General features: G+C 42.8%; 1 protein-coding gene across 1 annotated transcript in view; it reads left to right on the forward strand.

Moving 5' to 3' along the window:
* The first annotated feature begins 10,117 nt into the window (after positions 1 to 10,117).
* Positions 10,118 to 18,184, forward strand: part of LOC107113654 (sulfotransferase 6B1-like) — a 9,530-nt gene continuing 1,463 nt past the window's right edge. The window contains exons 1-6 of the mRNA XM_015415005.1: positions 10,118 to 10,434; positions 11,360 to 11,511; positions 12,351 to 12,440; positions 13,625 to 13,751; positions 15,413 to 15,507; positions 16,514 to 16,670. Of these exons, the coding sequence (XP_015270491.1) occupies positions 10,239 to 10,434; positions 11,360 to 11,511; positions 12,351 to 12,440; positions 13,625 to 13,751; positions 15,413 to 15,507; positions 16,514 to 16,670 (817 nt within the window). The 5' untranslated portion in view covers positions 10,118 to 10,238. The remainder of the gene's footprint in view (positions 10,435 to 11,359; positions 11,512 to 12,350; positions 12,441 to 13,624; positions 13,752 to 15,412; positions 15,508 to 16,513; positions 16,671 to 18,184) is intronic.

The following is an 18,184-nucleotide window of genomic DNA, read 5'->3' on the forward strand; positions in this document are numbered from 1 at the left end:
CCACTCAATAAAAAAAATAATGTTTTCAAAATATTGCTTTCCTGGTTTTGTATCTCCACCTTCTGGACAACTGAAACACCTCCAGGCCAACATGTGCCAAGCATTAATACTTCAGTATATAATCCTGAGTTGAAAATATCCTGCCTCATAAGCATTGCTCTGCTTCCCAGTTTTTAGAGTATAATACAGTTACAAAATATTTTATAAAACAACTGTGTTTTGTCTGAAGCAATTGTTCCCATCACCTTATGAAATACAGCTGGAAGTAAAGTTGAGATGAGAAACTACAGGAAAGGAGGTGCTCAGATCTGCTGATATCATGGTGGTTTGAAAGAAACATTTTAGAAACATTTATTTGCCTCAGTCAGTCAGTCAGTTTATTATTACAGTCATCGACTAGTACATATCAATTTGAAAGACAAATAGAAAAATTCCCGACAGTATCCTGGCTGGTTATGAGCCAGAAAAAAACCCTTAGTAACGTAAAAGATTATATGTTATATAAAATATAATTCAAAACTTTAAACCATTTAAAAAGTCAGTTTAAAACAATTTTTGCTAAAAGGTAGAGATATGGTCTATTTGCCTCCCTTTTTGCATTCCTTATATACCTGGATGCAGAACCTAGCCACCTGTCTTGATGTATGATGATTCCTATCTGACAAAAGATATTCTAATTTAATTTTGTTTGCTCTTCCTGGGAACCTTTCCAGCAGTGGGCTGATTATTTCCTTTCAGCTCGCTGTATGGAAAGAGCAATTTAAAAAATATGCTCCAGAGAGTCTATTTCAGTCCAGGAACAAGTGCAGAGCCTGAGCGCATAAGGGATCCCTCTGTACCATCCCTCTATTACTGTGGACGGCAAGGCCATGCTCCCTGCTAGGGTGAAGGCCCTTCTGGTATTGTAAGATTCAAGAAAATATAAATAGGCCACAGGAGCAACCACATATCCACTGTTTGCTGGAGAAAAATAATTTGGTGAACTGCAAATGTCTGCTTGCCTTTCCGAATCTAACACTCTCTGCTTAATAAGCAATTTTGCTCGATTTATGCCAAGATTTAAGAGGACTTGGGGGGGGGGACCCAACTTTTCAATGGACATTTGGACCGCTTGTAGCCAACTGCTCTGAAATTGGTCATGCAGGATGAGAGGGAACAGCCCCTTTAGATTAATACTGCCCATTATCCATTTATATATAGAAAGAATACAAATCCAACTTCTACCCGGGTCATTCCTTTTTTCCAAGTGAACCCAAGAGTTTGATACACACTTGGGTACCTGAATTAGCGCTCTAAGTAATTTTGATTGAACTGTCTTGAGTGGAGAGAGGGAGGAAACTGAAGACCCCAGAAATTTTCCGTAGGTTAACTGGGCCAACACCTTGGCTTTGAACAAGCAAAGTGCTGTCTGGACACTGTAGTCCCCCTGTGTCCGGTAGAATTTCAGAATACTATTTACTGATTCCTCTCCTACATCAGCAGCGCTGCTGTTATGAATTTTATTGGAACCAGAAGCCTGCACCCTTACTCCCAGATATTTCAAGCTTATGTCCTTGAAGCTCCCAACACCTGGACCTTGTATTTTTCCTAAAGGCCAGAACCTTTGTTTTCTGATGGTTAATTTTAAGATATTCAGTTTCACAATAAAGGGAGAATTTCTTCAGAGCCCGTTCCAGCCCTATAGAAGTCCTAGAGAGAATAATGGCATCATCCGCATACAGTAGCACTTGGATGAAAACTGGGGGATGAAAATGGGGGTCTTTCATGAAACTTCCCGGGTTATATTTCTTTGCCTCAGTTATACACCATGTAGTTGGCAATGTCATTTCAACCAATAAAGCATCACAAATAACTTTGAAAACATAAGTAGATGCAACTTCACACAAAGGCCATTACCACTATACTCCAATGCCATTCAGATGGGAGATTGCTTTATGACCTTTGTGAGACCACCAAGGCCATGATCTAAGAAAAATGATGTAATTTCAGAATCCAGAATGGTTTCCCCCCCTCCCCACATTTAGTGGGTATTCCTGAAAGTTGGGAAGGATAGTACTGGCTCCGATTTTTTTTCTGGGTTCCAGAAAATAGGGCAGGAGGGTTGGCTTGCTGATGACCATTTTCAGAGGCTTTGTGACCCACTTTGGGGTCCCAACCCATAGGCTGGGAATCATTGTATTAAGCATCACTACCACAAATCGTTTATAATGTTGCCTAAATAATGTCCAAGTATGGGCTGTGGGCACAGCATTACCACCATTAAGAGGAACATCCTGTGGTTTACAGTAGCATGGTGGGGGGCAGAGACAAATGGAGAGCTATAGGATGGGGGATGGGGTGCAATAGTACTTTGATTGTTGCCATATTTATTTCCAATGCAGATCCTATGTTTCTGAAGCCTCCTGTGAGCATCTCCTGAACCACTGGTCCACATCCACAAGTAAGAAATGTATCTGCCCTCCATCCCCTCCCCCTCTGATTGAAATGGAATGGTATTGCAACAATTACATGTATTGTACTAGGAGCTGGCCATCCAAATTATATTGTAACTAGGAATATGGCCTGTTGTGGAAATAAATACAATGAGCTCTAGAAAGAGGCTCTGGGAGGGTGCCCCAGCCTTGGGCACTCAGTGTCAATTTGCTGTGGTGACCTCAACAGGGTATAATGACACAGAGTCCACCATTTTCTCCAGGGAAGAAACCTGACTTCAGGTTTCCATCTCCTCCTCCCTCCCTGCAGCCTCTACCTAGGAAAAATACAGTCTTTCTCTTCAGTGGTTATTAAAGCAGCTCACATGATTTGATATGATTTATATCCCACCCTCCCTGCCAAGGCAAGCTCAGGACGGCTTACAAACAATTTAAAAAACCCAGTTAGATACAGTAAAATACAATAAAACCTAGTATAAACTTATAATTTACATTAAGATAACAGTCAATTAAAAACGGATACATAAATACGCTGGAACACACCCAAGCAACAAGCGGAGCAGTTCTTATAACCATGGTTTAGGTGACTGTTAGATGTTCCATATATTGCAGCTGTACAGTTCTCATTTATTATGGTGGCAAGCACAGGTCAGGATTGTGATGGTAGGACCCAGGTTACAGGCTGGAAAGCCAGGGCACAGTGATGTTCCCCGGTGTGTACTGCAGCTCCTTAATCGAATGCCTGGTGGAAGAGCTCCATCTTGCAGGCCCTGCGGACCTGCAAAAGGTCTCTCAGGGCCCTGATCTCTACCAGGAGCTTGTTCCATGAGGATGGAGCTGCCAAATCATTCTCCTCTCCCCCTTTCAATCTGCACAACAACCCTGTGAGGTAGGTTAGGCCGAATGTCTGTGAGTGGTCTGAAATCACCCAATCAGCTTCCACAGGAAGAACCTGGGTCTGGCAGACCCTGCTCTGAAGTGCTAAGTGCTACGTCACATTGGCTGTCATGGGGTGGTCACCTCAGCAGGGTATAATGACACAGAGTCCATCATTTTCTCCAGGGGAAATCTGCCATCCGGAGAGCAGATGTATTTCTGAGTGATCTCCAGCCCTCACCTGGAGATTGGCAACAATGGTTCCCAGGAGGAAATGGCTGGAGGGTGGAGTCTATGGCAGTGAACCTGCCTGAGGTCCCACCCCTTTTAACCCCCCCAAGGCTCCACACCTCAAATCTCCAGGAATTTCCCAATCTGGAGTTGGCAACCCTATCTTCTTCCCAGCCAACCATCAACCTACCTTTATCTGCCACTCTGACTTCAGCTTTCCATCTCCTCTCCTCTCCCCTTGCTCCACCTAGGAAAAGTACAGTCTTTCTCCCCACTGGGGACCAAAGTAGCTTACATCATTCTCCTCTCCCCCTTTTGAACTGCACAACAATCCTGTGAGGTAGGTTAGACTGAAAGTCTGTGACCTGTCCAAAATCACCCACTCAGCTTCCACAGAAAGAACCTGGGTCTGGCAGACTCTGTTCTGAAGCGCTAACTGCTACGCCACACTGCCAGTCTTGGGGGGCTGCTGCTGGTAAACAGAAGCAAGCAGCCATGTCTAGTTAAGTCATGTCAGTCAGGCATCATGAAGTCACCCAGAGAGTGCTTCCAGGCCTAGGGTAGCCAACCTCCAGGTGGAGCCTGAAGATCCCCTGGTATCATAACTGAACTCCAGAAAACAGATCTCTCTCCCCCTGAAGAAAAATAACTGCTTTGGAAAGTGGACTCTATGGCATTCTATTCAGCTGAGGCCTCTCCCCTCCCTAAACTCTGGCTTCCACAGACTCCACCACAAAATCTCCAGGAATTTCCCAACCTCGAGTTGGCAACCATTGTCAGGACTGGCCCCAATGAGTTCCCCACAAAGGCCAAAGTAGGCCTGGAAAGGGACTCCTGCCCCTGTCTTTTGACTGACAGAACCAAGCTTGGTTGCCTAGCAACAGCCACTGAGGGGAAAGTGAGCCCTACAGTAGGAGAAGAAGAGAATGATTTGATGGCTGCTGGCCCACCTCAGTAGCCAGCCAACTGCAGAGGAACCAAGCAGGAGGAACATCTTCATCAGGAGAGACAACCATTTTGGCACTTTATTCTGACAGGGAAGAGTGGCCAAGCCGACAGTGGGCGGGGGTGAGGAGTGGATCCAGTACCCAGTCAATGGCACGTGAGTACTCTTGAGTGGTGGTTGACAGGCCAATGGCTGATGGAGCACACAGCACAGCCAATGGGAGAGCTGGAAAGTGCCAATACACCAGAGATTTTATATATTATAGATTAACAAGTAGGCACATTCTTGAGAGCAGTTTTCTGAGGTCTGGTGATGTGTTGGAGATGAAGAAGTAGCTCACTGGAGAATCAGAGTCAGCAGTTGATAGTTTAGCAAAACATGGGTAACAAAAGACTAGTCACATGCTTTTTTTCTTCTTGATGGCTGAATATGAAGTGAATATTCCTGCTATTTATAAGCTATTCTAGCTCCTTATGCTTCCTTGTTATATTATAGTGCTCATTCACTTCACTGCCACTACTGCATTCTGTTGAGCCGCTCATATGTTATTAACATATTCAAAGTGCTTTAGAATGAATTGCATTGCAGTCATCAGACAGTTAAAATATACTTGGTAATGATTTCATTTCCAGTCAATAGGTGAAAATTTACTCTGCTATTAAGATTGTTCTGGTTTATTAATTTATTTAATTGATTTATTGGTCATTTGTACCCTGCCTCTCCAGAAATACCTTGAGGAGGCTAAAGAGATTAAAGGAGGAATGATTCCATTAAGGGAATATGGTGGTCCTGGGTTTTTTTTAAAGCTATATTCTCTGGTGATTCAGGCAGTACCAATAAAAAGGTAAGTGACAAAGCTCAACATTTGGTTCAGTTTTTAGGAAGGGTTGCATAGTCCAACTCTCAGGGGATAGCAGTTGTTGAATCATCCCATAATAAATTCTTCATTGTAGAGGAGTGAATTGCTGTTGCATGCAAGGACAGAGTAATCCTTTAAGAACATAAGAACATAAGAGACGCCAATGTTGGATCAGGCCAAAGGCCCATCCAGTCCAACACTCTGTGTCACACAGTGGCCAGAAATACCAGTGCCATCAGGAGGTCCAGCAGTGGGGCCAGGACATTAGAAGCCCTCCCACTGTTGACCCCCCCCCAAGCACCAAGAAGACAGAGCATCACTTGCCCCAGAGCCCCTAGCTATACCTTGTGGCTAATAGCCACTGATGGACCTCTGCTCCATATGCTTATCTAATTCCCTTTTGAAGCCGTCCATGCTTGTAGCACCCACCACTTCCTGTGGCAGTGAATTCCATGTGTTAATCACTCTTTGGGTGAAGAAGTACTTCCTTTTATCCGTTCTAACCCGACCGCTCTGCAGTTTCATGGAGTGCCCACGAGTTCTTGTATTGTGAGAAAGGGAGAAAAGTACCTCTTTCTTTACCTGCTCTTTCCCATGCATAATCTTATAAACCTCGATCATGTCACCCCTCAGTCGTCTTTTCTCCAAGCTAAAGAGCCCTAAGCGCTTTAACCTTTCCTCATAGGGAAAGTGTTCCAACCCTTTTATCATTCGAGTTGCCCTTTTCTGCACTTTTTCCAAAGCTATAATATCCTTTTTAAGGTGTGGTGCCCAGAACTGCACACAGTATTCCAAATGAGGTCTTACCATTGATTTATATAGGGGCATTATTATATTGGCTGATCTGTTTTCAATACCCTTCCTAATAATCCCCAGCATAGCATTGGCCTTCTTTATTGCAGTCACACACTGTCTCGACATTTTCAGTGAGTTATCTACTACAACTCCAAGATCTCTCTCTTGCTCAGTCTCTGCCAGTTCAGACCCCATCAATGTGTATTTATATTTAGGATTTTTATATTTAGGATTTCTTGTTCCTTCAGCTTTTTCTTCCCACCATTCTCTTCTGTGTAACATGATCACTCATTTCAAAGATTATGCACAAGATATAGGATGTAGGCATGTGCACCAGAAGGGAAAAAAACCTGTATTTTTTAGATGTGGATTTCAGGGAAGGTGTAACCATCAGTATGCCAATAAAGGCTTGTCAAAGTCAATCAGTATTCTTGATTAGTTGAGTCTCCAATACCAGTTCAGTATCCAGATTCAGTGGTTCTTCAGGATTCTGAAATCATTCAGGCCCATTGTTCCCTCTGTGGAATGTTTTCAGGGGGGTGGGGTAGCTGTTTTTTTTTTTTTTTAAGCAAATGACACCAAAACTTCCATGGCCTTAGTGATGCCTGTCCACAAAAGGCATCCCCCCACCCAAGTTTCAAGTGAATTAGAACTAGGACTCCAATTCTATGGGGACCTGAATAAGGTGCACACAGTCATCTTCCATGGTTTCCTGTGGTGCCTCCTGTGGTGCCTCCCAATGCAAAAAGTACAAACAAGCCCAATGAAATCCAATGTCAAAACAGAGACTCCCAACAGAAACACAGGCCAACATGGCAAATCCAACACAACCAATTTCAAACCAGAAAATCCACCCAAAGCACCTAAAGCAAGTAAAGGGACACTATTTCCAGCCCAACAGAACCAAGCAGGAACCAGGACCAATATGGCAGTGAAGCTCAACAGAACCAATGTCAAACCAAAGAATCACAGCAGAACCAATCTAATATTTGATCCCATTTGCCCATGAACACAGCTTCCACCCTCCTTTCTGTTGCCCGGGAAACCTGCAAAAGGCAACCCCACATTCTTGGAGCTTTAAAAGACCAGCCCTGGATATTCCTGGATATTCCTAAAAATACCTTATCAGTGTTTTCCAGAATATTTCCAAGAATATTCAAAATAGGGATATTGGTATTGCTGAGATTCTTGAATATCTATCCAGTTTCAAAAATATCTGGAAAACACTGATAAGGTATTTTTAGGGCATATATTTGGACCAGATATATCCAAGTGCATGTCCCTAACAGGACATCTTTATCTGGCAAGCCAGACTTTGGACCGATCCCTGTACTGTTGAGCAGGTAGTGCCTTGCTTCCCAGAAAAGTCAATCTGCTCAGCTTAACCACATATTACCTTATTTCCTGGATCTACCAAACTAGATGAGCACTGGGAATTCTGTGTTCTCCCAGCATTTTTTTAAAACTCTAAGGTACATGGGGCCATTGCAGATCCTGCCTATGGCATACAGGAAGAGCAGGTGTAAATCTTCCCTCAAACCATTTTCCTAACCTGAAGATTCTGTGTTAGCAGTCAGACCCCTCCTCTCGCAGAAGGGCAGTTTATAGCTTATAGAGGTAGAAACAACTCTCCATACATCACCCCACAATCTTACTGAAAGGCATTGCTTGGGTCAAATGGATGCCAATGAGGCATCAGCGTGGGAAAACTATTTCAAAATGTGAGTCAGGGCGACTGGCTGGCTACTACTCCCTCCTTGCCCAGGAGAGATGCAGGACATTAGAACAATGGGTCACCCAGGAACTATTGATTCACTCAGCATAATCCCATCAACACCCCAGCCTCACTTCCCTTCACCCATTACCCCTTGATTAAGTGACAATTAATTAACATTTAAATCTTTTCACCTTCCCAATTGCCCTTCCCTTCCAGTACTTGTGGAGCTATCAGGCCTCTCACACTTTTTCTTTTGTCTACTTCTGGAAAAACCATTTAAGTCATTGTTTTCTGGCAAGCATATCACCCTCACCTAAAGGTACATTTTGCCCTATAATTATGGCACCCTGCTACCCAGCAGTGTGTGCGTGTATGTGCCTTGGATCCCTCCTCCCAACCTCACTTTTTGGTGGGCTCTCCTCTCTTGCTTCCCAAAACACTGGCCATTTTGCTCTTCAACTTGCTGCTTCTGTGGACCTCGTCATGATTGGTAAGTATCGCTGTTCCCTAAGAAGCTTTCCCTTTCCTCCCTACCTTTCTTAGTTAGCTCTTGTATGTGTCTTGTGTGAGTTTATTGTGTGCATTTTGGTTTTATTCATTTTCTTTTAAATAAAAACCTTTCCAGTTGAACATCTGCCTGGTTTATTTGAGAGTTCTCTTAAACTCTGGTAGATACATAGGTATATGAAGGTGGACAAACTCAGTTACCCACATCTCACTCAGTCGCTCAGAGCCAGTTTGGTGTAGTGGTTAAGTGTGTGGACTCTAATCTGGGAGAACCGAGTTTGATTCCCCACTCCTCCACTTGCAGCTGCTGGATGACCTTGGGCGACTTAAATCACCTAGGAAAAGTGTTGTACATTAATTCTTTGTCTTCTGCATTTTCCTATGACGGATTGTATGGACACATATATTTCATGTAATAGATACATTTCACTTTAAATAAAGTTTCCTTTGTTATAATCTTGCAAGAAATGTAGCACTTTCCCTGTATGTCATAGTTCCAACCTGAATCAGGGCCCCTATACTCTTGAGAATTTTGTTTCACAACTCACTGCAAGCTCTGAACACAGAAATCCCAGCAAAATATGTTCAGAGGTGGTTTGCCATTGCCTGCAGCTATATAGCAAACCTTGTAGTTCTTGGTTGTCTCCCAACCACACACTGACCAAGACTGACCCTGCTTAGCTTCTGAGTTCTGCTGAGATCGGGCTATCATGAGGTAGGGTTTGTATCCACTATGGTTATTTATTATCCACAGTGCTTACTGTAGTTGACTTAGTGATAACCTTTTATTTATTTATTTATTTATTTATTTATTGGATTTCTACTCCGCCCTCCCAGCCAAGGCCGGCTCAGAGCGGCTTACATAAAAACAATACATAGTTTACAATACAACATGAATATAAATTTATATTAAAACAATTCTAAAATCATTCACTGTACAACATAATAAAGTGCTAGTGATATTAATTCCAGATGGCTGTAATTATTCAGTTTGTTCTTCTCACAGTCGGCTCTTCGGTCTTCTTTTAATTGTCTTCCCAGCAGCTGAATCAAGCTGTTATTAAAAGTTCTGGGGGAACAAAGGGCTCTCTCACCTTAAGCTCTCAGTTGTTAGTGGTGGTGGTGAACAGTGGTGGCGGCTCCAAAAGCCTGGTGGAAGAGCTCCATTTTACAGGCCCTGCGGAATGGCAAAAGGAAAAAAAACTAGACATATAGTGGGGCCCAACCTCAGGCTCATCATATTGTGGTACTTTGACTAACAGCAATAAAAAGAAAGCAGATAGTCAGTATCCATAATTAATCATTTCAAAATCCAGAATCCAGAATCTGTCTCTTAATATGGCAGGCTTGCAGACATTGAGTTTCCCAGAAACTGTTTTATTCTCAGAACTGCAACATATGCAAGTACTTTGGAGTTCCAAATGCTAAAAAAAAACCCACCAAAAATTTCCCCCCATGAACCCTCATGGATTACAATGAAACAAGAGAAGTCTCTTCTGTTTATGTTTTGAGCAATTCTGGAATATTGGCCACATTTCAAGAATTTTTAAAAAATAATTATTCAAGCCAATATTCTTTCATTTGACAAGAACTGTTTCTCTGAAGTTTCCTGGCTAATAAAGAATTGTCCACTCACTCCACTGGAAAGAGAGAGAGTCGAATCTGTGCAAAGGGAAAGATAAGGCAGATTTACTTTTCACAGGTCTAGTTCGGCGACACAGTTAATCAGTAACACAAGCTCATTTCCTTGGGATTGTAGTTTCCTCAGTATCCTCAGATGGTTGCTCTGTAATTATATTTGTCTGTTTCACCAAGCCAGCCAAGACTTCTATCTGCCCCCATACTAATACTTTCATACTAGGAACAAGCTTAGTCATGGCTCAGGCAGGAATGCGTGAACTTCTTGAAAAGGCGTTGGCAGAAGAGAAAGATATTAGTCCTTCAGATCGGATGTTTTTCCATAATGGAGAGATGTATCCTACTATTATTTGTTGCCCAGGAACACTGAAAATTCTTGACACCTTTGAAGCCAGGAGTGATGATGTGATTTTAGTTGGATACCCCAAAACTGGTGAGTAACTCTGTCTTTCAAGGAATACCTTGGTCTCTGTGTTTGTATGAGTGGGCAATGGGCATGCATGTGAAAATTCATTATTCATGCATATCAAAGTTCTAATGAATATCACTAGAGAGAGAGAGAACTTTGTGACAGGTTGAATGAACTCTTTTTAAGACCACAGCAGCATAAACATGGAATAAATATAAGGGGAAGGGGAGTCCATTCTGTGTATTTTCAGAACTATACAGATCATAAAAGGAAGGTTGCTTGCTTTGATTTAAATTAAAATACAAGCATTACAATCAGATGCAAAGTAAGGTCACTGGCCAATGTCATACCTGTCCTGGTATCATTCAGCTGGACTACTGTAATGCAATCCATGTCTGCATGGCTTTCCGGTCTGCTGCTGAGCCCTTTTCAAGATGCTGTTTGACCTATAATTCTGCTTTAGGTTTCCCCAAACCCTATCAGCATATGAAAGCTCACTAGGGCATTATCATATACATAGTGGCTGATTGGGCCATATGGGAACTGGGCAGATATTTCTGTAAACCTGGGGGAGTTTACACAGGGAACAAAGAACAAAATATTGCATCTTCTATGAGCTTGGGGCTGTTAGTGAAGCAATAAGCATTTCACATATCTAGAACACTATGGTTCTTACATACACATATGCTCTGACACATTGTGAAGATACACTTGACAGTTTCAAATGCAACTAAACCTTCTAAACTAACGGTATACTAAATTGCAAAAAAAGTATCCCCCCCCCCAATCTTCTGTTGATAAGCACCCAGTGCCCACGACATTATAGTGGTGATCATCTCACACGCATACCATTAGAACTCTCAGATACCGTGCTGTGAACTTCAGTTTTGTGTCTGTTGTGGCTACATGTCTGAGGATAACGTTTTGTGTGTTTTCTGCATTGCTTCAGGAACTAATTGGGTTGGTCAGATTTTAGTTGAGTTGGAAGCTGCATCTGGAAAATATGATGAAAAAGAAAGGAAAAAGAGGAGTATGCAGCAAAGAGAAAAGGAATTATCACTATTCCCATACCTTGAATTTGGGGATCCGGGAAAATTTGAGGTCAGTAATTGAAGAAATATACTACAACTTCTTTCACCATCCAAAATAGCTAAATAATAGATTGGGATACTAATAGTTATTTATTTATCAAATTTATACCCCGCCCTCCCAGCTGAAGCCTCTAGTCAGTGCAGCTGGTGGTGGTGATGCAGACCCTGTAGATGGTTGGCACTGCACTGTGAATGGGCATCCTGGCCTCTATCCCTGTAGGAGGGTTAGGAGGGCTGCCTGGAAGCAACAACATTAGACATAATGAGCCAAGTTCAGCAGTAGCAAGGAAGAGCAAGTGGACTTACACAGTTTGTACAGGATGTTCTTAAAGTTTCTTCATGTTGGCCTTCCCCATGTTATGGATCAGTGTTTTACATGGTTGAATCCATCTATTTAATCCTGTTGTAGCCGTGGTAAAGATATTTATAGAATAAGTCTGAAATGGTACCAGTAAGCCTAAATAGCATGAGATTTTACTCATAGTGGCTATGCGACAAATTTTTGTTTCAATACTGTCTTAGTTCAATTTCTAAGAACTTGTGAAGACTGCTTTGTTTGGGAAAGCTTTTAAAGCAAGATAGTGAATTTGATTTTCCCTGCTGTACTATGCCAAACTTTCCGAGTTTTATTGTATTGGCTTTAAACCATTTTTAACACTGAGATTTAAACATTTTTAGATTACGTATTGGCTACTTTGTGATTAAGAAGCATCTTTAATGGATGGCACTTTGTGAACCACTTTGGGAATCTACAGAAAGTGGGCTATAAATATTTTAATTAATAAATAATAATATATATTTTTTTTAAAAAAGAGATGCTTACTGTCCTATTTTTGCCACATTTTAAAGAGGATGAAGCAACTACCTTCCAGAAGAGTGATAAAAACTCATCTCGCTCCTCAAAGACTACCCAAATCAATTTTTCAAAAGAAGGCAAAGGTAAGCGCCCTATTTAATATTTCATTCACATATGGAGGAACAAAGGAGGCAGCCTCAGAAGGACAACAAAAGACAAATTATGTCATGAGGCAGCTTGGAGAGAAAAAAGACCACTGCTGTTTGATACCGAAACCTGAGGGAAAGCCTTTATGTGAAAGACCCCTCAGATTGTTTGGCCTTCAGTCCTATCACAGGGGTGACCTACCAGCCCACGAAGGATTCCTGTGCAAGCTCCATCTGAGAGGAATGGAAGAAAAGAGCACAGCACTGTGATGAATTGCCCCCACCCATTTTGCGGAGGCCGGCCAGTCGCCGGGTCGGGGGGGAGGGGCCAAACGTGTGACAGTAAGGTAGGCACCTCCCCTCCCTCCCTGGGCCAATTGTTGGACAGTGAGGTGTCCGGAGGGAGTGGCCTGGGGTCTACGTGACCCGGGCCACTCACCATCCTCACCCATTCTGGCTGCAAGGGGAGCTTCTTGCCTGCCCATCCCTCTCTGTTTTAGGGCCTGTGTAAGGGGAAGGACATAGAAGAAGGGGTTACTGGTAAAAGGAGTGGTGGGTCAGCTTTGTTGTGTAGTTAGTTTCGATACTTAGTTCCAGGGCACATGTTTCGTCACAACTCTTAGCGGTGACAGCATGGGGCTGGTTCCGTTTGGTGGAAATCGGCTTGCGTGCCATTTTTTGGATGTGTGGACCCCTATAAGGGTCTTGGCATGAGGGCCGAAAGGAACAGGCAAGCACAGAGACTAACAGCGATGGCCCTCACCGCCAGGTGGCAGGGAAGTTCACACAGGGGCAGGCGTCCAGGTAAACCCCACCAACCTGCCATCCTGCAAACTCTACCCATGCCGGCTGGCTGGGTAACGGATACCTCGGCTGGCAGAAGGGTCAGCCGACGGGTTGGATCTGGTGGACCCATGCTGTGCCACTGCCTGTAACATCTGTAATCAATAAAGTTGTGGCCAATTTTATCCACCTAATTTCCACAAAAAAAAGTGTGTGAGTGATCATTTTGAACGGGGCAGTGTATGGCTGGCCAAGCCTCCCCATCCTGAATACGACCTGGTACCACAAAGGAGCACAGTACTGTGATGAATTGCCCCCCCCCATTTTTTTAAAAAACCCTGCTGTCTGACTTGCTGTTTATTGGAACACATTTTTACATGTATGTTTGTGTTTTATAGATACTGGTTTTGTTTCGGAATCCAAAGGACACAGCTGTCTCTTACTTACATTTTTCAAACAGTATGAAATTGTTTCCAACCCAAAAAACCTGGGATGAATTCTTTTCAGACTTCAGCAGTGGAAAAGGTGTGCTTGCTTCTTCTTTTAGCCTTTCCAGTAAATTCTCGGATAAATGCAACAGGAGTAAGAACAAAAAGGGTCTCGTTCTTAACTATGTGATCTCATAGAATGTCTGCTGTAATGTGCAATGATTTTATAAGGAAAGTTAAAGAGAACCTGGCAGAATTGTTTCATGTCCTAATGTAAAGCCCATTTTGGCTATCCCTAGTAGCTTAATATCTCCACACTAAATGCACATCACAGTAACCATGTTCAGTGATACTATAACACAAAATTGCTTGTCACATGGAGATAAGGAACTCCATAGCATTATGTTACTGTGATGCACCTTGTCCAGTCACACAGAGTGCATACCACCTTCTGCAACCTCTCTTCTTCAAGTTATGGTTTTTTAAGTAGGTCAGGACATTACTCTTGCCACCCTTTTAACATCTACAGAGAGTTATCACCATCTCAGGTCCTCTTTCTCACTTCCAGAGATATCCACAGCCCCCTTTCATAATCAGTCCTCACTCACACAGAGCTATTGGGGTTGGGGCTCAAACACTGTTCCAATCACTCACTGCCACCATTCATTCATATTCTAAAATATATGTGTGGACCAAGATATTAACTCAGAAGTGTGTGTGTGTGCTTCTTCCCCATAGACATGCAGCCCATATGGTTAATCGAAACAAGAAGCTTTTATTTATAAGAACAAAACACTGAGAAAAGTATAAGAACAAATGTTTCTTCCATTGAACCTTTGCACTGCAGTAAACCTACAACTGAGATTCTTTAGTTACAAATGTACTACTTTCAGCTTGTTCCAAACAACTCTTCTATACAGTTCCCCTCAGTCATAAAAACCTTTTCCTCCGCAGCCCTTAATCTATCAGCTTCTCAGCTACTAACCTCTGACTGTTGTTTTTCAAGTCTCCTTCTTTCAACCTTCCATCCTCTCTAATTGGTTTCTCTTACATTTCATGTTTGAGATGCGATTCTGAATGCCAGCTCACGTATACAAAGGGTGTTTTTTGGGTGGGGTGGGGGTTCAGAATTTAGAAACTGGGTTTCTAAACCTCAGTTTGTGGCTGGCTTTTGGATTGTTGTGATGCCTGAATAATGTAGAAATCCTAGCACCACTCCTCTCAGCTTCATGCATACAGAGGCAGTGTCACAGAGCAGAAGAAAAATGTGTCTGCTCTATCTTCATACAGCTGTTAATACACTTTCTTAAGACATTCCCTTTTTTTTTTACCTCTGACATCTCTCCACCCACTTTCACCCTTTAAGAAGCAGCATGGAAAAACCAACAAAAGAATTCCAACTGACTCAGAAGTAGCTCATCTCTTTATACTTTAGATGGACTGTGGCCCCTGCCACATGGAGGGGGGGGAGCACGGGCAAAGTGCTTTTGAAAGCCGCACCAAAAGAGACACGCGGCGGTGGGATCACATAGATCCCCTGAGCCACCGCGCAGTTGTTCCAGAAGCATCCTTTATACATCTCCTTTGTAGGTGTCGCCTCATTACATATGAAACTGCCCTGTGATCTTGTGCATGCAGGACATGACTTTCAATAGTAAGGCCTCACACTGGAAAGTTCATCGAAATTTTATAGAAATCCTTGGACACTAACTTATTGGAGTTTTGTTACAAGAACATTTTCTGCTGTTTTCCTTTTAGTGCCTTATGGTCTTTATTTCAACCATATTATTGAATGGAACAAGTATCTGGATGACAAAAATGTCATGTTTATTACCTATGAGGAAATAAAAGAGGTGAGCATTATTTTATTTTATTTTACTTCTGACACAGCATGGCTGCGGTCACATGTGCCAGGTGAAGCAGAGGGGAAGTGAAGCTATTCCCTCTGGAGGAATTTGACATGCAATTGCAAGATCACACCTGCCTTTATAGGTGCAGGCACAGCCTGTCACTGTGTGATCAGACACAATTGCAGGTGAGTCGGAGTGGTTTTTTGGCCATTTGTTTCCGATGCGCATAAATGAGGAATCGCACCTCCACACTGAGGGCCCCCTATGGAGTATGCAATGATGCGCATACTGCAAAGAGGAAGGGGGAAATGTGGCACCGAGCCTGGATGGCCTCATTAGACCATTCCGATGGCTTGAGAGCATGCTTGAGCAATCAGACAGGGGAAAGCCTGTCCATGGCCCATTGGAACCCGTTTACTACCGGACTTTCTCCGGTGTCTTTTAACTCCGCTTCTGCGGTGGAGAAGCACAGGTTGCCGATGACTGCAGGATGCTTCCCAGATGTTGCTGTCCGATCGCTCCATTTAGACCTGTCAGGCATTCGCACCTATGTCAGATCTAAAGGCGCATGTGATCACAGCCCATGTTAATCAAACGCTATCCAAGAAATAAAGCTAATAGGATTTAAATCAGGATTTCTGCTTGATAGTTTTTCATGCTTCAGTCCATCAGAAATATTTTCTTTTAAAATTCGGCCTCTGGATCTATTCATTCAGCCTTTCTGTCTTTTAATCTGTGTGAACATGATAAGTTATTACTAACTAATAAACAATTTCAGCCTGTTGACCATTAGAATGCCTTTGTGTGTCCTTGTGAACTGCATAATACTTATTTATATGCAAGTTCACATCTGGAAATGAAGATACAACAGTTCCTAAAGCAACATTGCTTTAATCTTAAAATGCAAATAAACATCTTTTCTGAATGAAGGTGAACTGGGGACTTTTAAGGTTTATGTGAGGGCTACTTCATTCAACAGCAATGTACTTGTTTGTTTTCCTGTATTCAGAATGCAGCTCTGGGAATGAAAAGAATGGTTGACTTCTTTGATTTTTCTGTAAGTGAACAAGAGATTCAGTCCATTGTGGACAAAACTACTTTCAAAGCCATGAAAGATCGAGCTTCAGAAACCCACGGAGAAATAGCCAAGAATCTTTTCCGTAAAGGTAAATTCTGATATATTTGATTGGATTGGTCAATTGTCTATAGGTTGTTGTCCATCTTAGCTTGCTCTGTTCACATCTATCTTCTATAGCAGCAGCTGTTTCCTCCCCTGCTTCCAGGTTACTTTTTCATGTTTTTAATGTAATGCAAGTTTAAGGTCCAGGGACTCCTTTCCTAAAGTCCCTTTCTGCTACTCACACACCTTGGTTAAAGCAAAACTACTGTATTTATTGTAACAGAGGGAAATACAGTTTGCACCTTTGGATGTGGTACTCCCCACACCCAAAACTCTTTTCCCTTCCCAAACTAGGGTTGCCAGGTCTGGGTTGGAAAATACCTGGAGACTTTGGGGGTGGATCCAGGAGAGGGCGGGGTATGAGGAGAGTGAAAAGTACTGGGTTCGCCGCATGGAGGACTCGGACAACAACATGCTATAGCACACGTTTATTGTACTTTACATAGACAAAGACTAACTCTAACGGCCAACAAGGCCAACTATATACATATCCACCAGCAACCCCCCCACCAGAGTCTGAAGATGACTGATGGTCTATCAAGTTTTCACTGTTCACTAAGAGTGCAGCACTCAGCTAATATCCTGGGTTTTGAACATACTGTCATCTGGCACAATCGGTTTGGCAGGAGGTAGCTCCTGTGGCCGTGTAGCCGGTGTCCTGGAAGCCGTGTTCTCTTGCAGGACCAGGCTCAGCTATAGTTCCTCCGAACCAGGCCGCCAATGTGAAGTGAGGTTGTGAGGGCCACCATGCTGTCCAGGAAGTGATTTCAGCCAACAGAGGATAGGAAGGCCCATACTGGAAGAAACTAGTTCAGCTATGAGAAAGGAACCGCTCAGAAGCGAGGTCTTGAATGGAAGACACATGGAATTTGCTTTCTTTGTAGCTCCTACCTACTGCTTCCTTAGCTCAGGCCTTTCAGCAAAGAAGCAGTCATTTGGAATGAATACAGGCACTTCTAAAAAGCCGCTCCTCTCCCTTTTCTCTCAGTACAAAAATGACAAGCCCATGTGCTCTCCAATCTACCAAGGTTACAGAGAGCAAGCTGTTGGAAAAATTGGCAAAAGTAGTTAAATATTCAGAGATTGCAATGGATCTTTGCTTCACTGGAGAGCAGGCATTTTCTTCTATGTAAAAATCTTTATTTCTAAGGGAAGGGTTCACAGGAAATCTACAAAACAACAAAGACACCTAAGACTACATCTTTACACTTTGACCACACAGTCTACAACAATGGAGATTCTTCTTCTTGAACCCTAGAATGGAATCACCTGAATGCATTAACCAATGATTGTTAGTAAATAGGCTTCAGTTTCCCGGGCTCTATTCCCATTGGCTCTGTGCCAGGTTCCCTTCAGGGTCAGTCTAAATAATAGGACACGAGGTAAACACATTTAACCCTACAATGACTGGATTTTAGACTTTGCAACACACATATTTTCAACACAAACTAGCTATAATCACTCCTCTTGACATGCAAATCCACCCAGCATTCGTGCCTA

The sequence above is a fragment of the Gekko japonicus genome, unplaced genomic scaffold (assembly GCF_001447785.1).
Source record: "Gekko japonicus isolate JY-2015 unplaced genomic scaffold, Gekko_japonicus_V1.1 scaffold5289, whole genome shotgun sequence".
NCBI lineage: Eukaryota > Metazoa > Chordata > Lepidosauria > Squamata > Gekkonidae > Gekko > Gekko japonicus.